The following is a 27,821-nucleotide window of genomic DNA, read 5'->3' as shown; positions in this document are numbered from 1 at the left end:
ACCGCACAGTCCAGCCGTCGCTAGCGCAAGTGTTGGAGCGCAAGCGCAAGTACGCCGCCACGCACCCACACGCTCAATCGTTAACCGTCCACATAGCCAAATTTATCAGCCTTGAGATGCTGCCGTATAGGGTTGTGGAAACGGAGGCTTCAAAGCTATGATGGCGGCGGCGGCCCCGCGCTACTCAGTTCCCAGTCGCCACTACTTTTCCCGATGTGCCGTCCCAGCCCTGCACGACCACGTCTCCCGCAACATTGTACGCGCCCTCACCAATGCGGTTAGTGGCAAGGTCCACTTAACTACGGACATGTGGACAAGCACAGGCGGGCAGGGCCACTACATCTCCCTGACGGCACATTGGGTGAATTTAGTGGAGGCTGGGACAGAGTCAGAGCCTGGGACCGCTCACGTCCTACCCACCCCCAGAATTGCGGGCCCCAGCTCGATGGTGGTATCTGCGGCGGTGTATGCTTCCTCCACTAAAGCACCCTCCTCCTCCTCCTCCTCCTCAACCTCTGTCTCGCAATCTAGATGTGTCAGCAGCAGCAGGACGTCGCCAGCAGTCGGTGTCGCGCGGTGTGGCAGCACAGCGGTGGGCAAGCGTCAGCAGGCCGTGCTGAAACTACTCAGCTTAGGAGATAGGAGGCACACAGCCCACAAACTGCTGCAGGGTCTGACAGAGCAGACCGACCATTGGCTTGCGCCGCTGAGCCTCCAACCGGGCATGGTCGTGTGTGACAACGGCCGTAACCTGGTGGCGGCTCTGCAGCTCGGCAGCCTCACGCACGTGCCATGCCTGGCCCACGTCTTTAATTTGGTGGTTCAGCGCTTTCTGAAAAGCTACCCACGCTTGTCAGACCTGCTCGTAAAGGTGCGCCGGCTCTGCGCACATTTCTGCAAGTCCCACACGGACGCTGCCACCCTGCGCACCCTGCAACATTGCTTTAATCTGCCAGTGCACCGACTGCTGTGCGACGTGCCCACACGGTGGAACTCTACGCTCCACATGTTGGCCAGGTTCTATGAGCAGCGTAGAGCTATAGTGGAACACCAACTCCAACATGGGCGGTGCAGTGGGAGTCAGCCTCCTCAATTCTTTACAGAAGAGTGGGCCTGGTTGGCAGACATCTGCAAGGTCCTTGGAAACTTTGAGCAGTTGACCCAGGTGGTGAGCGGCGATGCTGCAATTATTAGCGTCACCATTCCTCTGCTCTGCATCTTGAGAAGTTCCCTGCAAAACATAAAGGCAGATGCTTTGCGCTCGGAAACAGAGGCGGGGGAAGACAGTATGTCGCTGGATAGTCAGAGCACCCTCCTGTCTATATCTCAGCGCGTTCAGGAGGAGGAGGAGGATGAGGAGGATGAGGAGGAGGGGGAAGAGACAGCTTGGCCCACTGCTGACGGTACCCATGCTGCTTGCCTGTCATCCTTTCAGCGTGTATGGCCTGAGGAGGAGGAGGAGGATCCTGAAAGTGATCTTCCTAGTGAAGACAGCCATGTGTTGCGTACAGGTACCCTGGCACACATGGCTGACTTCATGTTAGGATGCCTTTCTCGTGACCCTCGCGTTACACGCATTCTGGCCACTACGGATTACTGGGTGTACACACTGCTCGACCCACGCTATAAGGAGAACCTTCCCACTCTCATTCCCGAAGAGGAAAGGGGTTCAAGAGTGTTGCTATACCACAGGACCCTGGCGGACAAGCTGATGGTAAAATTCCCATCCGACAGCGCTAGTGGCAGAAGGCGCAGTTCCGAGGGCCAGGTAGCAGGGGAGGTGCGGAGATCGAGCAGCATGTACAGCCCAGGCAGTGCAACAGTCTTTAAGGGCCTGGACAGCTATATGGCTCCCCAGCAAGACTGTGTCACCGCTCCCCAGTCAAGGCTGAGTCGGCGGGAGCACTGTAAAAGGATGGTGAGGGAGTACGTAGCCGATCGCACGACCGTCCTCCGTGACGCCTCTGCCACCTACAACTACTGGGTGTCGAAGCTGGACACGTGGCCTGAACTAGCGCTGTATGCCCTGGAGGTGCTTGCTTGTCCTGCGGTTAGCGTCTTGTCGGAGAGGGTGTTTAGTGCGGCTGGGGGAATCATCACAGATAAGCGTACCCGCCTGTCAACCGACAGTGCCGACAGGCTAACACTCATCAAGATGAACAAAGCCTGGATTTCCCCAGACTTCTCTTCTCCACCAGCGGACAGCAGCGATACGTAAGCAATACGTAGGCTGCACCCGCGGATAGAAGCTACGTTCTCTCTCACCATCCAAAACGGGGACATTTCTGCTTCATCAATCTGTGTCTAATATTCCTCCTCCTCCTCCTGCTCCTCCTCCTGAAACCTCACGTAATCACGCTGAACGGGCAATTTTTCTTAGGGCCACAAGGCTCACTCATCTAATTTTTCTAAACAATTTTTATATGTTTCAATGTTCTTAAAAGCGTTGAAACTTTAACTTGAACCAATTTTTCGTTAAACTGGGCTGCCTCCAGGCCTAGTTACCACTTAAGCCACATTAACCAAAGCGATTAATGGGTTTCACCTGCCCTCTTGGTTGGGCATGGGCAATTTTTCTGATGTACATTAGTACTGTTGATACAGCAATTTTTGGGGGCCCTCGCCTACAGTGTAATCAAATAAATTTTTAGCCCATCTGCATTACAGCTGACGTGACATCAGCTGTGTTGGGCAATGCAATGGGATATTTTTGTGTATCGCCGGTGGGTTCCAGGGAGCCACCCATGCTGTAGGTGCACACGGAGTTTAACCTACATGTGTCCACTTGTAAAGAACCCCAGTCTGACTGGGGCATGCAGTGTGGGCCGAAGCCCACCTGCATTAAGCACGACATTACTACCTCAGCTGTGTTGGGCAATGCAATCGGATATTTCTATGTACCGCCGGTGGCTTCCTGGCACCCACCCATGCTGTGAGTCCACAGGGAACTATAAATGCATCTATTTCCACTTGTAAAGAACCCCAGTCTGACTGGGGCATGCAGTGTGGGCCGAAGCCCACCAGCATTACGCACGACATTACTACCTCAGCTGTGTTGGGCACTGCAATGGGATATTTTTATGTACCACCGGTGGGTTCCAGGGAGCCACCCATGCTGTCGGTCGACAGGGACTTCACAATAGGGAGTTGTACCTGCCTGTGTCTATGAATTAAAAAGCCCGGTCTGACTGGGGCATGCAGAGACACCTTGACAGAATGAATAGTGTGTGGCACATAGGTTCCTCATTGCTATGCCCACGTGTGCAGCTCCTGATGGCGGTGGCACAGGATTATATTTCTCATTGCTTCTGTACAGCATTGTGGGCTATCGCCCCGCCCCTTTTAAAGATAGTCGCTGCCTAGCCGTGCCAACCTCTGCAGTGTGTGCCTGCGGTTCCTCCTCGTGGCAGACACACTTCTAAATAGACATGAGGGTGGTGTGGCATGAGGGCAGCTGAAGGCTGCGCAGGGACACTTTGGTGTGCGCTGTGGGTGGGAGGGGGGCGGTTCGGCAGCATGTAACCCAGGAGAAGTGGCAGTGGAGTGTCATGCAGGCAGTGATTGTGCTTTGTTGGAGGTAGTGTGGTGCTTAGCTAAGGTATGCCATGCTAATGAGGGCTTTTCAGAAGTAAATGTTTTTGGGAGGGGGGGGGGGCACTCTTGCCGGTATTGTGGCTTAATAGTGGGACCTGTGAACTTGAGATGCAGCCCAACATGTAGCCCCTCGCCTGCCCTATCCGTTGCTGTGTCGTTCCCATCACTTTCTTGAATTGCCCAGATTTTCACACAAGGAAACCTTAGCGAGCATCGGCGAAATACAAAAATGCTCGGGTCGCCCATTGACTTCAATGGGGTTCGTTACTCGAAACGAACCCTCGAGCATCGCGATAATTTCGTCCCGAGTAACGAGCACCCGAGCATTTTGGTGCTCGCTCATCTCTAACCGCGAGTTACAGTCTGCTGACTTAGAATAGTTTCCATCCACTACCTCTTAAACAAGGTATTCCAAAGGGCCAGTTTCTTCATCTTCGGCGTAACTGTTTAGATGACCAGACTTTTGAGACAGAAAGTAAAAAACAACACAGACGTTTCAAAAATAGAAACTATCCAGAGGACATTCATTATTAATCAAGCATATTCCTTTGCTTCCACACAAAACAGAACTCATCTTTTACAGCCTAGAATACGTTCATCAGATCAAAAAGCTAGAATTATTGGGACTTATGACACCGATTCCACACAAGGTAAGGGACATTTTGAACTATTACTGGGAAATCCTTAAGCGTGATAGGGACTTTCAAGATCATCTTCCCACTAATCCTGCCATTACGTTCCGCCGTGGCCATAACTTACGGGATCACCTGGTGAAGAGTCACCTTTCTCCAAGTGAGACCCAAATAACATGGATCAATTCTAATAAATCTCAAGGGAGTTTTCCCTGCCAAGGATGTCTAGTATGTCCATACATCTTGCGCGGTAATACTTTCAAAGCATCCTCTACCAACAAGGTATATTCCTGTAGAGATTTCATAAACAGCAGGACACAAAATCTGGTTTATCTGGCCACATGTTCATGTCCTATGAACTATGTAGGTAAGACAATACAACAATTCCGCCGAAGAATTTTGTGTCATCTAGGAAACATCAGACGCCATGAGTCCACTCCCTTGGCAGATCATATGTGGAACTTTCACAATGGCGATACACAATCGCTAAAATTCCAAGGGATAGAAGTTCTCAGGACCCATGGTCGCCGTGGCGATGTGGATAAAAGACTATTGTGCAAAGAAGCTTCTTGGATCTATCAACTTAATACTGTTAACCCAAAACCTTTGCTTTAATTGCTTTTTATGACTTGTGACTCTTTACCCCTTTAATTCTTCCCTAGAGTCGGCAGTTAGCTACCTTTCACCCTATTATGAGAACATCTAAACATCTAATTATCTCCTTCTTTTAATTTCTCTAAATATTCATGCTGTCCCCAGACATGTGTCAAATTGGCCAATCCTATCCATGCATTAGAAAACTGCTTAATCAATAAATACATATGTCTCTTTGTTAACAAGTTTATCAATGGATCATAATTATTGGATCAAACTATATCACATTATGCGTTCTGAATTATTATTAATGATCATGCTACGTAATAACTCACATTTGGAATCTACATATATAGATATTGTTACCCAAATGTTAGCGCTTCCAGCCTGATAAGCACAGTGACGTATAATTTGGCATCATTATTATGCCACCAACTCACTGAGGACGTTCTTGCTACACAGTATCCTTGAGTCAAGATGTGACCGATATGCATGACACGCTACTATCTTGTATCAATCGTTATTATATTGTGCAGTTCACCCTCCAAATAACTGTCCTATTAATTGCAATGAGCCGATCAATAGTCCTTTTATTATTAACATCGATTAAATTATTCTATACTAGGATGTGATATCTCCCATAATCCAGGTACGACTATTATTTACCTAGTGCCGCCCTCTTAATCACTCTACAAGCTCGATGTCTATTCTTTCAATACAACAGTCACATGACCGGATTAATCTTAAATCAAGTGACCGGCATCTCCATGTCAATTTGTGTCATACCATGGACTTACGCTTTTATGAATTAAACAGGACCACGTGATATACATCTCCATGTCATCCAGCGCCGCATCACACTGACGTGACGGACGCTCTTACGTCACGGCGCGACGCACGCATGCGTGATCGCCCGACGAGCGGTACTCGTACTATGTAGAAATTCAGCTTATGATCGCCTTGTTATAGCGATCGGAGATCTCGGCTAAGCGCAATCTCATTAGGTATCACTCGGGCATCTTATGTTTAATGCATTGGTGGTTTTGATGATGGGAATTCTCTTTGTAATAGGATGCGAGACTTTACTCCTCCCATCTCCGCATTTGATTGGTCAATTTCGGACACCCACCCATTTTGGGGAGGGCCAGCAGGGTATAACACCAGCACAACTCTGGGCTTGCAATCATATGCCTGAACTCACCATCAGAGTCACAGACTCTACTATTTTGTTGTTTTATTTATTATTTTGCATTTGGTATCATAGCTCCCTGTTATTACACCAAGGATAGCACTTTATTTAAGACAGCAAATTGACCGGTTTGGATGGAATTATTTCCGCTATTATGCGGACCTTTTCATAGCTGCTAGTGCTCCTTGATTAATATTCAGGATCTGCTTTGAACTCACCAATCTAGAGTTCTGATCCTGTTATTATCACTCTCTCTTTTATCTAGCGCAGTGCATTACAAAAAAGACATATTGTCCTTCATGCACGCCTCTCACAAGGTGCTATAAATTACTCTGTGATACCTTACCACTAAGTTGACAGAGGCTCTATATCTTCTATGCCTGAGATCTATTTCTTGGCATTTTTCACTGGCAATTGAGCTAACTAGTACACTAATAATTATATAACCTGCTCCTGATGAACTACTGTCTATATCAGTAGGGAAACGCGTCAAGCCATACCATCTTGCTATGTCTAGAGCTGTACTATCTACACCATGAGCATAATAATCTTGCTACATCTAAATGCCAGCTTATTCTTGATACCTATCCCCTATTTGAGATCTAGATATTCAGGTCCTAGGGTGCTTTACTATTTAAGCTATACCCAATTGACAGCTCATCTCTGATATCTAGACCTAACTAAGGACCACTCATTTAGGTTCGGAGGAATCTCGTTACCTGTCTATGAATCGTTATATGCTATTATAGACAGTCTTGTCCGTACTATAATCAAGGTTAGGTCATCTGTTTATTCAGTTTCCATCTATCTGACCAACCCTGACCTACATGTTCTCTGTCCCCAAGTTCGTTGTTTGTCTGTTTGTTAGCCCACGTTATAATTTTATGGAGTCATAAATAAAAGCTATATTTTAATTTGTCTATTTCTGTGAAGGGCCTTAATCTCTATTATTTAGACATATTTCTGCCTCTGTGATTTCCCAGTATTGAAAGTAAGGCAAAAAAAAAAAAAGACCATAAGCTAGTGTCTTATACTTTGTGAGAGTTTTGCTGCCTGGTGACCTGGGTGTCACCCTATAACATGGGCCTGACATGGGTCACATAGTGACTACAATCTTTGTGCTGCATAAAGACCCCAGACACAGAAATACTTACCAAATTTCTTTATGGAGGTGAAGCACAATCTAAAATTACACTGGAAAAAAAAAATCAAGCTCTGAGAAGGATTTGTAGGAATTGAGTGAAGCATTCTCTGTGTGATTGTAATGTTTATGTAAGTGATTACAATATCTGAGTAAAAGTGTAATTCATTGTGAAAAACTGGCCCTTTGAAGGGGGACTCTAGCAAACTGTTGGGTTGCCTGTTTCTTGAATGCAAGATGTGATATGGGAGGCATACAGATTCTGTATGGCATGCTGTGACAATACATGTAAAGAGTGCGGGGAGACCAAATGTTCTTCAGCCAAGTGCCTGGAAATGGTTCTGACAGACACAAGGGTGTGTAACGATTGTGCGAGTGTTTCTGGGTGGCAGACAAAATAGTTGGAGCTGCTCGTGAGCCCGGTAGCCATGTGTGTGTGCCTTCACACATCCGCCGGTCCCTACACCCTATAACGGTCTGGTCAGAACGGCTCAGCTCTCTTTTGTTGACATTTTTTGGGCAGCTTGAAATATTAACACTAGAGATGAGCGAACATACTCGGTAAGGCCGATTTCACAATCGAGCACCGCGATTTTCGAGTACTTCACTACTCGGGTGAAAAGTACTCGGGGGCGCTGTGTGGTGGGGTGTGGCGTGGTGGAGCGGGGGGTAGCAGCGCGGAACAGGTGGGAGGTCTCTCTCTCCCTCTCCCCCCCACTCCCCTCTGCAACCCCCTGCTCACCCACAGCGCCCCCGAGTACTTTTCACCCGAGTAGTGAAGTACTCAAAAATCGCGGTGCTCGATTGCGAAATCGGCCTTACCGAGTACGTTCGCTCATCTCTAATTAACACCCTTCCCTGAAAAGAAGCCCTGGCTGCATTAAAAAAAGTATATATATATATGATGATGGGCTGCGCTGCGGTATTCTGCTTGCAGAGTCCATCACGGCCATGGGCACTAGGCCTTACAGTGGGATTTCCTACTGTAAAAGTTGCATCGCACCACTTTTTCATACAATGCAACAGAAAGGAAAGTTCCATAGGGAAACATGGGCTGCAAAACATAGCAAAATGCGACAATTTTCAGCAACCGTGTTTTTTTTTTTCTCGAAATGTAGCAGCCTACTAAACAATGAGAAGGAACCCATTGGAAACCATGGGCTACACAAACATGCGATTTTTAGCACTGTCACATCGTGAGAAAATCACGTGATTTTGTCGCCCATATGAAACCGGCCTTACTGACAGCAAATGGAGATCGTGCAAACAGTGAGGAAAGACAAAGCATTAGGAAGTTGTAGAAGCTTTATTTCCATAAGACTGACACCCTCTTGTAGATCCGTGTAGATACCGGTTGATACTTTCCCAGCTCTTAGTTACATTTATTTGCTGTGTCTGGCTTCTTGCAGATTCTTCTGCTTAGGTTACTGTAGTTTACAATTAGGAAGTATTCTCCACAAAGAAAAGGTTTTCTTTCGGGTGTGTCCTTTTCACATATAAGTCCGCTCTCACACGGGCAGTTATCATAGAGCCCATTATGACTCTGAAGAAAGAGATGACAGGGTTAATGAAGACACATATGAATCCTATTTAGAGATGAGTAAGTATACTCGCTAAGGCACATTACTGGAGCGAGTAGTGCCTTAGCCGAGTATCTCCCCGCTCGTCTCTAAAGATTTGGGGGCCGGCGCGGGTGACAGGTGAGTTGCGGCGGGGAGCAGGGGGGAGCGGGGGGAGAGAGGGAGAGAGAGAGCTCCCCTCCGTTCCTCCCCACTCTTCCCCGCCAGCCCCCGAATCTTTAGAGGCGAGCGGGGAGATACTCGGCTAAGGCACTACTCGCTCGAGTAATGTGCCTTAGCGAGTATACTCGCTCATCTCTAATCCTAACACATCTACCAGTAACATCTAAGATCAGCGGTGGGAGACGCAGCGTGAGGCTGGGGGTCCTATAACTGTGAATGTCCTGTCTGATGCTACATCTCCCACCGCACACGGTTTTATGATTCATTAACATGAGCGTTTTTATGCTGCTAATTAGCCGTGATAAATTGTCGTCCGAAAATTCTGACCATGTGAAGCATCGGATTCCAATACATTTATTCACTTAAATAATTTGCAGCCATGTGAAAAAAAAATAAAAAATCACACCATTAAAACGAAAAATCGGCAACCATTTTCAGACACCAATTTTTCGCACTGCGTCAGAAGATAAGTCTTGACCAATCTTTTGTCGAAAAACACAGGGAGGTTCACTAGACTCCTATGGGAGCTTAGAAAATAAGAGAGTTGCTATTTCAGCTATTAGAAGTCATTCCAAGGATTTCTGCTGACCAACGTAAATCTGCGCTGCAGCGTTCTTTTTACATGATACACCCGTTTGAATGGATGAGAAAATGCTAATTAAGCTTGGGACTCGATCGTGGCTATACTTCATTAATGCAACATTCGGCCATGATGAGGCCAGCATGAAAGCTCATTAGGCCTTAATTACCAGAACCGTGATTTTAGGCGGGCTACATACGGGCGAGAAAAATCATGCAAGAATTGACCGGTGTGAGATGTGCATCTTTTGAATGGGGTCACACACGAGTGATTTTGTTCCTACATTGCGATGTGATGCATGAAACAAATCCCAGTATGAATCTTTGAGTGTGTTTTCCCATCACATCTCCCAATATTTTAATGGTGGCCGGCAGCAGCATCGCACCATGTGCTAGGTTCATGCCATGCAAGGTCATACCCTTGAAAACAATGTGAGAGCCTCCTTGCTCCTACTGTCCTGGATGGGGATCGCTACTTTCCCACAATGTTGCGAGGTAGTGTCGCTATAAAAATACCACGCATCCGCAGCGAAAATGCATGTTGGTGATGGTGAAATTGGGCCATGTTTTAGGTTAGCCTTAGGCTGTCTTCGCACTTGTACAAAATTGAGTGAGAATTGTGCACTGCGAGACCCACAAATCTCGCACAAATAGGAACCCTATTCTTTTGAATGGCTTCATACACATTAGTGATGTTTTCCTGCACGGCACCGATATGTGATTCTATACAGGAGGCAATGAAAGCAATGGGAGAACTTTGCAATCCTGTGACGGCCGCAGTGGGGATTCCCTTCATCCCCGCAGTTATGCAAGGCTGTTGTCACATGAAAACGCTCAACATCCAGGGGCTTTTATATTATGCCAAATGCATCATCAGGCCGGGAATCACAGCCTAATATCAGACTGTCCGACCTTAGGCTGCTTTCATACTGGCAATAAAATTGCGCAATGTGAGAGTGAGTGAAAACGCAGTATTACGAAACCAATGATTTTTCAAAGGTTTCATTTCCATTTACGATTATTTGACTCATGCAATATGGCATGAAAAAAAAACACAGAATGTCCCATCTTTCTGCATTTTGCTTTTTTTTTTCTAGCTCTTGTTTCCCTATGGAACCTCCTTTTTATTGCATTGCAACGCAGAAACTTGCAATTTCCTTGTGATGCAATGCGTTTTAAACATTAGAAACTCCGATTGACTTGATTTTATCGCATGAGAAAATCATGGGTAGTAGCGAGGCAATCCCTGATTCTTCACCAAAAAAGGTATTGCTGACGCTCAAAATAAAAAAAAAATCGCCGATACAAAGCATTGATTTTGCCGCAATTTCATTGTGGCAATATCAGACTTGCCATTGTGAAGGAGCCCGAAGTGAAAATGCTGTGAAATTATGAAAACAGTGATTTTTAATAGTTTCCTTCAGATTTGGGATGTTTTCACTCACATGATGAGGAGTGAAAAATAAATAAATAAATAAGAGTCGCTACATGCCGTGTCTTTCTGCGTTTTTTTTTTTTTTTTTATTTCCCATGTTCCTCTATTGAGCCTCCTTTTTATCACATCACAATGCACAAACTTGCAATTTTTGTGCAATGCATTTTTAATAGAGATGAGCGAGCATACTCGTCCGAGCTTGATGCTCGTTCGAGTATAAGGGTGCTCGAGATTCTCGTTACTCGAGACGAGCACCACGTGGTACTCGTCTCGATTAAACGAGCACTGACCATTGAATTCAATGGAGCCGGCAATACAGCCGGCTCCATTGAAAGCAATGGGCTGCCGGCTAGCGCGGGATGAATTTTCGGGAAGGGCTTAAAAATGTAAGCCCTTCCCTGAAATTCATCCAGAAATGTGTAAAAAGTAAAAAAAAAAAAATACTCGCCTTGTCCCGGCAGAACGATGTTAGCCCATTGAAAGCAATGCGCTGCGGGCGATCGCGGGATGAATTGTCGGGAAGGGCTTAAATATATAAGCCCTTCCCTGCTATTCATCCAGAAATGTGTAAAAATAAAAAAATATATATATACTCACCTGGTCCCGGCAGACGGAGTTCAGCGCGGCCGGCGGCAGTCCTCCTGAACTGCTCTGAACAGCTGTGAGTAGTATTCAGCAGCCGGGGATTTAAAATCCCCGCCTGCTGAATGAGCTGCCTCTAATTGGTCACAGCCTGACCAATCAGAGGCAGATCTCACTCACACACCCATTCATCAATGGGTGAGTGACTGCTGCCTCTCATTGGCTCAGCGCAGGGACCAATCTGATTGAATGGATGAATGTTGTATGAGAATCAGAATAGGACGTGTTGCATTTTTTTTAATATGCACCATTGATATCTGGAATAAATTTGCACATGTAAATGAACACATTAACTTCAAGGACTCATCCATATTGCATCCATATTTACTGCATTTTTCACGCACGCAAAAATTAATAAAAACATAAGGAGAATCATTTGATGGTTTACCACCCACTATCCTCTTCTTCCATATGTTCCCTCACAATTCGGATTTAAAAAAAAATAGTGACTTTGCAATCTCCTGAATTTAATTGGGGATTTTGTTCCAAAAAGACGACATGGGGTTTTTATGCATGTCAAATACTCTTTTGAATCCACCAATGCAAATCAATGGTGTTGTATACTGTCCATAAAAAAATACAGCTGTAATATGGATAGAAAGTACATCCATTTGACTGGGCCCCAAAGGGGCGAAGTCTTGTGCAAGTTTGGTTAGTTTCAAACTCGTACAGAACTTGAATGTTAAACTCATCCATGTGATAAAGCCCTTATAGCAGCTTATCAATGCAGTGTTTGGCCACACAGCTTGTAAAAGTGGAACATGAGGTTTTAGGGTGCATCCAAAATTGTGGTAATTTCCAGTAAAAGCTCATGTCACATCACTGCCTAGTGTACAAGCACGCCACCATGTATCTATTCATACACTTCCAGAAGGAATAAAGGAGGAACAGCTCCATGTCGAGTTCTAAGATAAGATACACTTTTTATTCCCCACTCAGCATGTCGGTTCAAGTTTGATAAATTTCTGCATGACTTGTACAAGCATGTGACATGTACGCTGCGGGGTCCCACACAGCATGTGTATGGGGGTCTGTGTGCTCTGCCATGCAAATTGCTGAGAATTGCAAGTGCAACTCGCTCTTCACCGTGTGAATACGGCCTGATGGAGAAACCAGAATAGCAGCCGCTTACAGATACTCACCTCAGGGTCACAGGCCTCATTTTCTTTTGCTTTTGGTCTACAGATACCTCCTATCAGTAATTGGCAGCACCCGCTCTTACAATATTCACTTACAGCACAGGAATCTCCATCATCCTAAAGATAAAGAGAATTATAATTCAAAACACATTTATTCCCTCTTTTATAAGGTTTGTTTCATTGTTATTATTCCTGAGATCAGCCACAATTATTACTTCACACCAGGAAGGAGAGGCTGTTAGGGACAATTCAGACAGTCATCTTTCCCATCTGTGTGCTGTCTATGTAATTCACGGCACATGGACACATACTTGCCAATAAGGCTAATCACTTGAGCGCTATTTCACGTGGACTATGTCCTGTTCTGCTCCGTATCATGGATGAGGGTAGGATATGTAATGTCCACTACCCACCGCTCAGACAGTACATGGACCTGCATCTGTGTGCTGTCCGCTGGGAGGTGAGCCCTAGATTCTCACCCATAACTCGCAAATCGCCCTCTGACCGCGTCCTTGAACTTTCAGACAGACATTGTGTGTATGAGGTCTGTTTGGCACTCTTTTCTATGGAAGTTCTATAGGAAAACCATAAACGGGTTAAAAAGTATATGAAAAAAGCATCTGGATTTTTTAGATGCCAAAAACACATCTACCTATTAGTGACCACATGCTTCCTTTTTTATATGGAGGACACTATAAGATCTTAATCTGATATAAACACCCTATCATGCAACTGTTTGAAAGTGTGGCACGAGAAAAGCGAGAGCATGTCAGCACCTCCATCTAATTTGTGGGAACTTCAAAAAGGTCTTCTGCCCACATGGGTCAATATTCCCGCAGAATAATTTCTTCTAGTGGATCTACATAACAATAAATCACTGCAGTTCTCAAGGCCAAAGAGGTCCGATGTGCTAGTAGATGAGGTAGGGGGGGGCGTTGTCTCTAACAAAGTGGCCATTCCGTGTATATGAGTTGCTGGTATTACAGGAGACATGTCTTTGTACGCGGGTTATGGAGTAATGCTTAATGCATATTACAATGCCTAAAGCTTTCTGGTGTACGCTAACATGTTCAATGAGCAGGACATTCACTTCAGCGTGGACTTATGGTGGTACGTAGACCTTATTATACATGCATATTCATCTTACGTGGACACTCGGTGGTCCTACTGCAACATAACCTTTAGAAGGAAACTAGTCAAATCCACCTAACTCACTTTTGACCAAAAAGACTTGGGCCGGTGGACAAGGCTTATAGTACAGGAAAGGTTGCTATCACAATTTAGTCTTTGTTTTATTGGAATCCTTTTATTATCCATGTGAATCTCTTTATTTTTATGTGTAATGTGGTGACAACATTGACATCTCTTTTCACACTTGTAGGAGCCAACTAATTCCCTAAAAAAGAATCCGTTTAGTGGAAGTAATCCTTTTTGTCGGATAAGAAGGAACTAAAATGTTTAAGGTTTTATTATGTTTAAAAACTAATGTGGGATTTTTATCCAATTTTTTATTTAAAAAGGGATCGTTAGCGAGGATACTCTAATTTTTACACTATTTTTCTAATATCACTATGATTATAACTATATTTAGTAATAAAGTCGGTCGTTTTATTCTTTCTTTTATCTTCTTTCTCGTCAATTTCTGGAATTTCATACCCTGTGAGCGCTATATCCATTTTTTATGTTCCGGTTTATAAAGAAAGGATCATGCTTGCTGGTAGGCCTCTTTCACATGGGTGCTATCCATCTGCAGTATAGCAGCACACAGAACACACTGCTGTATTAACCAATAGGTTCCTATAGAAGCGTTCACATGAGAGAATGTTGGGCACGCTGAACTTGTGCACCTAACAAAAGATAGGACATGCGAGTGCAAACTCACATCTAGCTCCGAGGTGCGCATAAAGATCAGACCTGTCCGATCTTTGCTGCGTGCTTTCCATTGGCTCCTATGGGAGCCTGACAGAACGCATCTCGCACCTCGGAGCATGTGAACAGGCGACTTCATATAGCTTGAATTAACTCCTGCATGCGATTTTCAGAGCAGTGTATACTGCTGGTGGACAGCGCCCGTGTGAAAGAGGCCGTGCGAACACTGGTGTGTGAGGTGCTGGTCAAACTATCCCACTGCAGTCTGTGGTGCAAAAAAAACAAAAACGCGAAGAGGACGAGGGAGACGGGCCTTTTATGTTGCTGACAAAAAAGCCAACTCCAGTGCAAGTAAACTAGGTAAAAGTGAGCCTATAAGCTTTTCTAATTATTAATGAAGCTAAACTCTTATAGGACGGGCTCATCCAGGGCTTACGTTGGCTGGCTGTGGCTGAGCAGCAGGTGCTAAGAGATTGCAAAACCAGAAATCTGCTCTGGTAAATCCAACTACAGTAAGAGAACAACTAGCAAAGGAACTGAAACTTGGTAGAATGTAGGGTCCTGTTTTGCGAACCACCCATAGCAGGCATGATTGTCTCACCACTGGGGGTTGTTCCTAAAAAGGAGTCGGGATAATTTGGATGAATCAAACACATATCTTATGCCGAGGGCAGGTTAATCAATGATGCTGTTAAGAAACAGCTGTGTGCAGTGTATTACCAGCCCTTTCAGGATGCGTACGCTACATACCCGTGTGTGGGTGCTGTCAATACACACTATCTAACAACACTATACTCAGTTTACAGTGTCTATTTTGGCCTACAAGCATACACAAATAACTCGCAGTTTGCGTAGCATTTTGACCGAGTGCATTATCCAACATGATGAAGACTAGGGGTAAGGGTCGAGGTAGAGGACATGGACGTGGGCATCCGAATGAGGGTGTGGGCAAAGGCCATGGTCCTGGGTGGGGTGAAACAGTGCTTGCTGCTGAGGGAGAAGTAAAACTCTGTGTATATACACTCCCTAGCTTCATCTCACAGTTTGCAGGTCCGCGTGGTAGACCATTATTAATACCACAACAGTGCGAGCAGGTGATGACTTGGATAGTGGATAACGCATCCACTAATTTATCCAACACACAGTCTTCCACGCAGTCCACTCCCGCTAGCCGAGGGACTGGACCTCTGACTCCTCAGGCTGCTCCTCCTTCCTCCCAGCCTGGTCTGTCCCAGCAAAGGAGAGATTCTGAACAGGCAGACTCCCAGGAACTGTTCTCGGGTTCCTTCCTTGAGTCGGAAAAAACGGTTATTGAGTCACCTGAGGAGTTTGTCATGACTGATGCCCAAAAATTGGACCTTTCACAGTCTCAGGGTGATGAGGGTGGGGACTTCCAAGTAGTGTCTCAAGAGGTATTTGTTGATGATTATGATGAGACACAGTTTTCTGTCAGAGAGGTTGTTGTTAGGTCATTAAGCCTGAGAGAGGAGCAGACTGATGAGTCAGAGGAAGAGCTGGTGGATGATGAGGTGACTGACCCGACCTGGGTTGGTAAGCCTGCTGAGGACAGCGCTTTTGAGGGTGAGGCAACTGCAGCACCAGAACAGGTTGGAAGAGGCAGTGGGGTGGCCAGAGGGAGAGGCAGGGCTAGAGCAACTAATCCTCCTACTCTTTCCCACAGCACCTCCTTGCGGCAAGCTCCCGTGCAGAGGGCTAGGTGTTCGAAGGTCTGGAGTTTTTTTTTCTGATGACCGATGAACAGTGGTGTGCAACCTGTGCCGAACCAAGATCAGCAGGTTAGGCCACCACTACCAGCTTGACCACCAACAACATGTGCAGGCATATAATGCCTAAGCAGCACCCCACAAGGTGGAACGAAGGCCATTCACTGCCTGCAAGTCACACTACTGCCTCTTCCCCCGTCTCACATGCGGGCACTGAAATGCAATCCCCCTCCCAGGACCTAGGCACGAGTGTCTCCCGCACTGCTTCCACCCCTTCGTCTGCACGGTCCTCCACTGCCTCCACCAATGTGTCACAGCGCAGCATTCAGCTGCGCATTACAGAGGCCTTAGAGCGCAAGCTCAAATATGCAACCATCCACCCACATGCACAATCGCTAAATGTGCATGTAAGCAACCTGCTGAGTCTGGAGATGCTGCCATATAGGGTGATCGAAAGTGAGGCTTTCCGCGGCAACTGCCCCACACTACTCATTCCCCAGTCACCATTATTTTTCCCGCAGTGCCATCCCCTTCCTACACCAGCACGTGTCTAGAAATATCAACCGTGCCCTCACCAATGCGGTTACTAGGAAGGTCCACATAACCACCGACACGTGGACAAGTGCTGGCAGGCAGGGACACTACATCTCCCTGACGGCACATTGGGTTAACCTGGTGGCGGCTGGGAGCAAGTCTGACCCTGGGTCTGCTCACGAGCTACCTACACCGAGGATTGCGGGTCCTACCTCGGCCATAGTTTCTCCGGTTTATTATGCCACCTTCTCCATTCCCCCCACCTCCTCCTCGACTTCTCAATTACCATCTGTGAGCACGTCGCCTTCAGTCGGTAGCTCGAGGCGCTGTAGCACTGCCATGGGATAGCGTCAGAAGGCCGTGCTGAAACTCCTGAGCTTAAGTGACAAGAGGCACACCACCCAAGAGCTGTTACAGGGTTTGATGGAGCAGACAGATCTGTGGCTTTCGCCGCTGAACCTTCAACCAGGCATGGTCGTGTGTGACAATGGGTGTAACCTGGTGGCGGCTCTACAGCTTGGCAGACTAACACACGTTCCATGCCTGGCCCACATGTCCAATCTGGTGGTTCAGCACTTTCTTAAAAATGACCCCAATTTGTCTGAGCTGCTAAGCAAGGTGTGTCGTGTGGGCGCATATTTCAGAAAGTCCACCACAGATGCTGCCACCCTCAGAACACTTTAACAGCGCTTCCAGCTGCCAGTTCACCGACTGTTGTGCGATGCGCCCACGTGCTGGAATTCAACATTGCCAGAGTTTACGAGTAGCGTAGAGCCATTGTCGAATACCAGCTGCGACAAGCCTATCGGAATGGTAGTCAGCCTCTGCACTTCTTCACAGAGAAGTGGGCATGGATGTCTGACATCTGTCAGCTGTTAGGAAACTTTGAGGAGTCAACGCAATTGGTGAGCGGCGATGCAGCTATTTTCAACGTAACCATCCTGTTGCTTTGCCTGCTGAGAAGGTCGCTGCTAAGCATTAAGGCCGCGCATTGCGGACAGAACAGGAGATGGGGGATGACACTATGTCGCCTGATAGCCAGACCACCGTCATGTCTGTTTCTCAGCACGTATGGGAGGAGGAGGAGGGGGAAGCTATTGCTGCCCACACTGCAGAGGGTACCCATGCCACTTCTCGCACATTGGTTCAGCGTGCATGGGCTGAAGAGGAGGAGGAGGCTGAGAATCATCCTCCTAGTGAGGACAGCAATGTGTTGCGTACTGGGACTCTGGCACACATGGCTGACTTGATGTTAAGCTGCCTTTCCCGTGACCCACACGTTAGTTGCATTCTGGTCAACATGGATTACTGCGTGTTCATCCTTTTCGACCCACGGTATAAGGAGAACTTTTCCACTCTCATTCCCGAATAGGAAAGGAGTACAAGTGTGATGCAATAACACAAGGCCCTTGTGGAAAAGTTGATACTAAACTTCCCATCTGACAACGCTATTGGTAGAGGACGTACTTCAGTGGGCTAACTAGCAGGGGAGACGAGGGGAACAGGCAGCATGTCCAGCGCAGGCAGAGGAACACTGTCCAAGGCCTTTGCCAGTTTTATGGCACCCCAGCCAGACTGTGTCAGCACTCCCCGGTCAAGGCTGAGTAGGAGGGAGCAGTATAAAAAGATGGTGAGGGAGTACATAGCCGACCGTACCAACGTCTTCCGTGATCCCTCTGCTCCATACAACTATTGGGTGTCAAAGCTGGACACGTGGCACACGTGGCGCTGTACAGCCTGGAGGTGCTGGCCTGCCCAGCCACTTGTGTTATCAGAAAGAGTGTTTAGTGCTGCTGGGGGGATTATCATGGATAAATGTACCCACCTGTCAACTGACAGCGCTGACAAGCTTACACTTGAACAAAGGCTGGATTTACCCAGACTTTTCTTCTGCACCTTTGAAAAGCTAACCTATAGCTTCTTTAAGCTGGTACACGAGAACCATGCACCCTCTATCACCCCAAAAAAGGGGAGAAGTAGCTTGGTCTATCCTGCTCTGATCTTTCTCCTCCTCCTAATCAAGCATGTCAGCACGCAGAACAGCCAATTCTTCAGAGGGCCAAAAGGCTCTGTAAAACAATTTTTTTTCGGAGGGCTGCCTCCAGGCTCTGTTAGCAAATTAAGCAAGTAAGAGTTGTATGCTAAAAAAAAAATTCAGGGGTTCACCTGCACTCTGGGTAAAAAAAAATTTAAGTGTACACCTATACTCTTGGTACACAAATTTTTCAGGGGTTCGCCTATACTTTTAGTAAACAAAACTTTCAGGGGTTCGCCTATACACTTGGTAAACAAATATTTTAGTGGTTTGCCTATACTCTTGGAACACATTTTTCAGGGGTTCGCCTGGCATCTGAGTCCCCTTTATGCCCACATTTGTGGCTCATGAAATTTTGTGACAGAGGTGGCATGGGATTGGAATAATTGAAACCCAACACTCCTTTATAGGACTACAACTCCACTTTTGTGCATTAATAGTTTGGCTGCCTGGGACCAGTAGTGCGCACAAAGCATTCACAAGCATCCCAGCTGTATACTGCATACCGTTACCAGTTCTATACAGTATACCGTTAATAGTGTACACAAACTATATAGGAACTAACAAAACTACTCTCATTTTTTATTCTTTTACTTATTTTTGCTGAAAGCATTTGCATAATAGTCCCACGTATGTGTCCTGTTGATAAAAGTTGGTCTATCCTTCTCTGATCTTTCTCCTTCTCCTCCTCCTCCTTCTAAACCAGCATGTCAGCATACTGAACAGCCAATTCTTCAGGCGTCCCCATAGGCTCTTTAAAAAAAAAATTTTGACCAAGGCTGCCTCCAGCCTCTGTCAAAACAATTTTTTTTGGAGGGCTGCCTCCAGGTTCTTGCCACCAATTATGAAGAGGTTCACCACTACAGTTCAGAAAATGAGCTGGTTCCAGCATCACACGCCCACAGATTCCACAAGTGTATCTGTAAGGAGAATTTATGTGTTTATCAAGGAGAAGACGGTCCCAGATCCCGTGCAGAAGTCTGGGCCCAGGAGAAACACATCACACTAGCCTGAGCTATATCAGATGATTTCTAATTTATTCTAAGGCGTATTTGATTCTTATACTATAAATGACATCACAGCAAAAGTATATACACCTCCAAGATTAATAATACATGATAGGCTAAAACAAAAAATGATTAACATAAGTTACACCTCCTTAAGTGTATCTATTACATACAATAAGACCGTTATGAATTCAGAGAAAAGGAATGCTAGGGAGGCAGTCTGTCCCGTTTCCTGTGTACACCATCTATAAACTTATACACATGGGTGGTCTAGCAGACTGTCTTATCTGTCTACCTCAGAAGAGATTAGAGGCCTATAGAAGGGTTTCTTTTTAACCCCTTCACTACTTATGCTATATATTCCTAATCTACAATGCAATATAGAATAATTAACTGATACATTGTTCTACAATTTTCTTAACATTCCCCACTTTAGATCAATACGTCAACACAGTATAATAGTAAATACACATATAAAATGACTCTACCACAGACCCCCTGGCTACGGCCCGAAGCTTTATTACCAGGACGCCTAGGTTCACACTTCAAGACTAAGTATATAATTATTTCATATAAAAATATTTCATTGATGCAAATATATCTTTATAAAGTTCTTCCACCAATTGTACCCACAATTAGGCCTGCCCCCAAGAGAAGCTTGGCCTTGATTTATTATGAGATTGATGCTCCTTTCTTCATATATAAATGATTGTCCATCATGATATAAAATCTTACTTATTGAAATGTCACTCAGTTATTAGAGCGATCCTCCGGTACAATCAGGATACACTGGAATCAAAATGTCACACTTCAAAATCATCAAAGTAAAATAGTGCTTCCTTCATACAACTTTTACCCATCACTTGTCAGACAGAGGTGGTCACCTGACCCAGTAAGCCATCTTGTTCTTCGTCATCTTGTATATTTTGGAACATAGTTTTGGTGATGGAAGTGTTAATAATAAGGTTTTGTAACAGTCCTCGGATACAGCAGCAACCGCAGAGTACTAGAATGGAGGCAAATACTGACATAGAGACTAATGTAGAGTATATGACTTGTGACCAGTGTCCGAACAAGTTTTCCAACCAGTCTGTGAATGGATCGTCTATGCCAGAGTTATCAGCTAGGTCATTTTATTATACATTTAACCCTTCCAGTGCTCAGGTATCATCTGGTGCAGTGTTATTAGGAATGAAAGTACAACAATATCCTCCAATCATTTTACAAACTCTGCTAGTGACATAACAAGAGCAATTCTATTTTGCCATGCAATGAGTGTAAGGTGTGTCCTAGTTGTTCCTCTAGGCCCTTGATTGCATCTCTTGTATAATTAACAAATCTCTGTTGGTTATAGTATGTGTAATTAATCCGGTCTACATTTTTATTCACGGTTACCCACCATACGAGAAGAGACTCAAACCCCCTGCAGCCATCCGATTTCTCGTCCCATACTCGTCCGGTACCCCCCTTGGGACCCCGATGGGTCAGGGGAACCTTTGGGAGAGGTGTTCCTAGTTCTCCAGACACGGCCCTTGCTGTTGCCCTCGGAGGTCATGAGGTACACAGGCATTATCAGTTGTACCAAGCACAATCCTGTTAGGGGCTGTACCTGGCACCTGTTCTAGGCCCGGTCACCACACAACCATCACACGTCTGTGCGTGCTCTCTGTAGCTCAGGCCATATCCCAGAGACAGCGTGCCCTTACGGTTCTCCTCTCCGCACAGCATCCCTCAGGCAGTCTCCCGTAGTCTGCTTCAGTCCCATTACCAGGTAGTGCGAAGCAAGTATGACCCCAGGATCAGAGGCAACAGCAGGCATTTGGTCCCCGCTCACAGGTGGAAACAGCAAACTCAATGTATAACATGGATCACTTATCTGTGGGGGGTAGGTACAGTTAAGAAGCTTAATCACACATTTTACGTTCATCACAGCTTGAAGACTTGTCATTAACTTTTATCTGTCGTGGGGTCAAGTCTTTCTATCTCCTATAATTATTAACATTCTCTATACATAATATTTACTGCATAACATTAAGATTCACACAACTACTACTACTCCAATCATCTGCAGTCGCTTGATCCTCCAACGTTAACACCCCCCCTCAGGAATTTCTCTTATCAGGGAGAGGTGATGGAGTAAGATAAACAGAGCTTTAACTGTGGCTGGACTACTACAGATAACTGCAGCATCCTTGTGCTATCCTTCCCGTAATAGGGACACTCAGCTCTCACATTATCAACAACTTCATTATTATTATATCTTACATGACATTATCACATTGAAAACACCATTTAACAATCAAAATCACTGCAAACCAATCACAGAACTGACATGTACACAAATAACAGCAAGAATGGACGTTCCCTGTTCACACAGGTTTATACTAAACTTCATTCCTGATCATCTTCATTACAGGTCTATTCATATCAAGCAAGCAGAGCATGGCTAGAGTCAGTCACATACCCCCTCCCTCCCTCACTGAACTCTAAAGCTGAAAGGTGGGGGCGAGGGTGAAAGAAGCATTCCCATGTAACAGAGGATGTAACCATTTGTGAGCTGACCCCAGCACACAGAGCAGCACTCAGGCCGTTGTCATCTTCATCTAATACTACTGTAAACCTTCATTCCTTCACTGTCTGATCCCAGGACTGTTTGCATCATGTAATCACCCCTTATGTCCTGCTGCCTACTATCCCTGGTCCTTGTCAGCAACACCGTCACCCATAGCAACCTGTCCCCTCACTACCGTCACCCATAGCAACCTGTCACCTCACTACCGTCACCCATAGCAACCTGTCCCCTCTGACACTTATCTGAAGGAGACCGTACATATTCCTCTGCTATGACTAAATATCCCACAGTATCATACTGACCCCATCTTATAGCACACACTTAATAAGATAGACAACATATCATCAACACACAGAGGACAGTGATGGAGGCTGCTGACTATTCCTATGCAGTTCAGAGAAGGCACTAATCACTGGTGTTGTGTACTACAAGTGCAAGCATTGGGATGCCAGGTAGAAGGTACAGCTATGGGATGTAAGGAGCCAAGATGGCACCTGGGCGGCGGCCGAAGGTATTACAGCAGGTACTAAAATGGCCGCAGGCCATGACTAGCACTAAGATGGCCGCCAGGGACGTGGCCTGACTAGGAGTACTATCAAGCCAGGCAAGCATCTAGCCACGCCTTACCCCTTTGTGTGCAATGCCAACAAGTCCCTCATCTGACACACATCTATAATAATCTTTGTGTATAGCACCAACATATCCCGCAGCGCTTACATAGACGGGGGGATACAGAAAGACAGAAGGACAAACATCACAGAACCACGGTTACATAGTAATCAGGCGATGCGAACAATAGGGGTGAGGGTCCGGCTCCAACGAGCTTACATACTACAAGTAATGGGGGGTACAGGAGGTAAAGGGGCTGGAGATGTGCACAGTATGGCGGGGTGGAGAGTGAGAGATGCTATACACAGACAATGGTCAGACATTTAGCCGTGTGACGGCAGAATCAGTATGACTGCAGGAGCGGTTTATGACGGCTAGCAGGGATTGCAGTCAGTAGGTCAGGGAGCAGATCTACCAGTATGGCGCTCGTCACTCCTTCTATAGAAGTTACAGTCAGAGCTCTCCCAGCATCCCCCATGTGTCGGACGGCGCCCCCTCCTGGTCTTATACTCCCTTCTGCATTGTTTAGCACAAATAATACAAGACAAAAAATTTTTTTTAGAGTAGTTTGTAAACCCCTAGGCTATGAACACTGTCCATATGAGTGCCACCATCCCCCCTGTTGAGACATGACACAGGCCATGGCTCAAAACTGCTGCACATCTGAAGAACGATTTAGGTAAGATAGCTTTTTTTTTTTTTTTTTTTTTTTTTTTTAACGGAGATGTACAGCCCATCTCACTGGATCCGGTCAACTGCAGCCAGAAGTTCATCACAGATGAGTCTGGTAAGAAGCGCTGTCAGAGATGCAGAATTTGAGATCCAGGAGCTGCAGAAGTTTGTCTGTTACGATCGTGTGGGCAGGCAAAGCACGGAACCCACATGATCATGACCAAAGGGGACACATACTGGTACTATCAGGGTCACACGGGACTCACACCGGTTTCAGGCAACTGACCCTGTGCTACAAGGGAGGATGACAGTGGCCCTACCTAAGCGGGGACATTGCCCTAATAAGGGCAGCCCAGCGGTCTTCGGATCTGGGCCCTAGCTGATCCTAGGAGCCACACACCAGAATAGGATGCATTCACATGCCACATGACAGACCCAGAATATACCACATACAACATACAACCACTAGTAACAGATTGGAAGCTGAATATAAATACCAGGTATTAGTTGACATGTTGTACAAGATGTTGAAAGCTAGCAGGCCACTTCACAGCTCCTGGTTATACTGCTAGTCCCTACACTAACCAGGAGTCCAGCAGAACCAGACACCGTTCACACCGCACGCTGCAACAGGACAGGACACAGATAGCAGGACACACAGCAAGCTAACACAAAACTGACAGAATATAAACGTACAAACGGACATGAACCTGATCACACTGCAACCCTCACCAGACAAGCATTCATGACTACTCGCCTGAGGGGCCATATAGACTGACCAGGGGATCGGCTAGCAGACAGTACCACACCCAGCCAGCTCAATCATTAACCCTGTGAGTGCTGTGCTGCTGGAAACACAATAGAACAACAAATCCCAGCAGCACACGTAACATTATCATTCCCAAAGAGGACATAATTTGCTCATAGTTTTGGGACCTCCAGAATTGCTTGCCTACCTTCATCTGACAGGTTATACCCCAAATATTTAACCGTTTGCTGACCGTATTGGAGTTTCTACATGTTTACTTTATGGCCTTGCTCATAAATAAACCTCAAGAGTACGACTGTGTCTACCACAATTCTCTCCACTGTCTGCTGCTGGCTACCAACATGCAGTAGTCGCTGACTACCTCTAAGAGGCTGGAACTGGGCTAAGTGTGCTGACATAGCCTGGGAGACAATTGTTGGAGATTCCCAGCAGCCCTGAGGTACACTGGTGAAGGTATACCTAATTCTATCATAATATCTCATCACAACACATTTACTGGACATATTCAAGACTACATAATCTGACATTCACAGGCTTATTTGTCTCTAGGTCTGTTATAACTGGTTCAGAGAGGGATTCCCTGTGGGTCCGGCCATTAACCCCTCTTACCAGGATATGACTATTACTACATTTTATATTGGCCACATATTGGGATGTATTAATGTCCTGGTCGCTCCTGAGCCCACCAGGAAAGTAATCATCCGCCCATTCACCTGGAGATCTATCTCAGGCAGTGGAGATTGCCATGAGATCCTCCAAGTGTTGTACATCGACCCCTCCTAGTCATTTTTCCCCAAGGTGGCTGAGAACATTGTTTCTCAGGGCATTCTCGGGCAAAATCACTAGACTTCCATTATTCAAACACACATTTAAATCCCCGAGCTGCATCCTTCCTCTGCTTCTTCCTCTGTCTCTACTTTCACATCCTCTCGCTGTCCAATGACCTCGCTGACTTTCTTGAACCATCATATCACATTCTTCTCCCCATATAAAAAACCTCACTTTCTCACCCTTTTCCTTGTAACACTTTTCTGCATGTTTTGCATATTGCAAAACATCCTGCAACGATCCCATCCTCAGGGTAACTATGTATCTCATTATATAACCTCCCATTTCCTTCTTTACTGCACTTACTAACGTGTTCCTTAATGGCTGATTATATGCAGCATTAGGATCATCTCTCATGCCCCCTGATTATACTATGGAAGGGGTCTACCATCTCCTCCCCTCCCATTCTAATTTCCTTCTACAGAACTCCAATCTGGCCATAGAATTATTCTATCTGCTCTCTCTATTTTTCATTCAATTGGAACTCCCCATTAACCCTTTGAATTGTTCATCAAACTGTCGGGGGTCTATTTTTATATGGGCGTGACAGTTTGGGGCTTCTTTTAACCAGACTTCAGCAGCGGATAATCCGTATTTCTGCTGATCTTTTAGCTGATTTTGTCCATATTTTATCACATAATTCTTTACAACTAGGACTTTTAATTTATTTATTTATTCCACTCATCTCAATCAATCACACATTCGCTTCATGCAATATAAGACAGCAATACAAATAGTACATTATGTTAGTAGGCGGCCGCCCTCTTCATATTCTTAGTTACTCTATAACACAATATCAAAGAGAAAGTAATAGAAAGATAAGGAGTAAAGTTCCTGGACACCCCTGTGTCCCATGACGTCATCTAACCACTTTTTACGTGTCGCACGGAGTTAATTCTTTCCTGTAGCCTTCTCACAATGGCTATGGTCTCACATAGACTACTGCTATTGCCCCTTTGGCAACCCATTCGTCTAGAATTCTCATTTACCTTACACATTTCACATAGACTACTGCTATTGTCCCTTCGTCTATGATTGCCTCTCATTTACAATACACGTTGTAAATTCTACTAACACTAAAGTATACAGAAGAAGAGAGAAGAGAGAAGAGAAGTTTAACCATTGTTATACTTACTACACGTTATCTGGGAGGCTTCTAAATTCTCAGGCTAGTTCGGAAAAACGTCACTGTTTCAGACAGGATGCCCGACTGGCCTCTAATTACGTCTAAGCAAGACGGAGGTCTTTTAATGATCGGAGAGTACTTCAGACCCACCTTTTCACAGCCAGGCTGTCCTCTCCCTCTGCAGTGAGTGATTCCGGCTCGAAGGACCAAAAATGTAAGGAGAATTTATGTGTTTATCAAGGAGAAGACGGTCCCAGATCCCGTGCAGAAGTCTGGGCCCAGGAGAAACACATCCCACTAGCCTGAGCTATATCAGATGATTTCTAATTTATTCTAAGGCGTATTTGATTCTTATACTATAAATGACATCACAGCAAAAGTATATACACCTCCAAGATTAATAATACATGATAGGCTAAAACAAAAAATGATTAACATAAGTTACACCTCCTTAAGTGTATCTATTACATACAATAAGACCGTTATGAATTCAGAGAAAAGGAATGCTAGGGAGGCAGTCTGTCCCGTTTCCTGTGTACACCATCTATAAACTTATACACATGGGTGGTCTAGCAGACTGTCTTATCTGTCTACCTCAGAAGAGATTAGAGGCCTATAGAAGGGTTGCTTTTTAACCCCTTCACTACTTATGCTATATATTCCTAATCTACAATGCAATATAGAATAATTAACTGATACATTGATCTACAATTTTCTTAACAGTATCCAAGCGCAGTGTCCAGCAATCTGCCACCTAGATAGAATGAATTGTCCAGCTTTGGCCACTCGCTACTTTTGCGACACCTCCTGCTTCAAACCAATCTTTGGTTTTAGAATGCGTTGCTGAATTGTGGTGATGGGTAGAAGTACTGGCATCTGAGTTCCCTTTATGCCCACGTTTGTGGCTACAGACAATATTGTCACGGAGGTGGCACGGGATTGGAATTCTGATCGTATGTTAATTTATCATCAATTCTCATCAGCATAGTGGGATATGGCCCACAATTTCAAAGAGGGTCGCTGCCTGGCCCTGCCAACCCTCTGCAGTCTGTGTCTCCTGTTCCTCCTCATCCAATACGCACTTATAAATAGACATGAGGGTGGTGTGGCTATCAAGCGATCGTGTGGCATGAGAAAAAATTTAAGTACGCCGTGGACGCAGACTCGTGCCTGCGTCCTGGGGGGGATTGGATTGCAATGCCAGCATCTAACACAGGAGAAAAGGCAGATGTGTCACCCGCAGGCGGTAATTGGCATTCATTGCACCTAGTGTGGTGCTTAGCTAAGATGTGCCAGTGCATGTACCTTGCTGCTTATGGTCCGTCCCAAGTAAATTGTTAAGGGGGTGACTGCCAGGCTCTTGCCCACAATTTGGCTTAATAGTGGGAC

General features: G+C 45.6%; 1 protein-coding gene across 5 annotated transcripts in view; it reads right to left on the bottom strand.

The window, feature by feature from the left end:
* The window catches only part of LOC136614744 (keratin-associated protein 4-6-like), a 426,222-nt gene that overhangs the window by 257,577 nt on the left and 140,824 nt on the right, over nt 1-27,821 (bottom strand). For 4 of the 5 annotated variants that reach the window (XM_066594135.1, XM_066594138.1, XM_066594137.1 and 1 more), the window contains 2 exons: nt 12,691-12,804; nt 8,438-8,693 (listed from right to left, as the gene is read on the bottom strand). The exons of the other annotated variant lie outside the window; for it this stretch is intronic. In XM_066594135.1, coding sequence (XP_066450232.1) covers nt 8,523-8,693; nt 12,691-12,804 — 285 coding nt within the window. In that variant the 3' untranslated portion in view covers nt 8,438-8,522. Of the gene's footprint in view, nt 1-8,437; nt 8,694-12,690; nt 12,805-27,821 lie in introns of those variants that run through there. 5 annotated transcript variants of the gene reach the window in all.

Source organism: Eleutherodactylus coqui, chromosome 1, assembly GCF_035609145.1.
Source record: "Eleutherodactylus coqui strain aEleCoq1 chromosome 1, aEleCoq1.hap1, whole genome shotgun sequence".
Lineage (NCBI taxonomy): Eukaryota > Metazoa > Chordata > Amphibia > Anura > Eleutherodactylidae > Eleutherodactylus > Eleutherodactylus coqui.
Note: the sequence above shows the minus strand (reverse complement) of the source record. Positions and strands in the feature narration are given on the sequence as shown.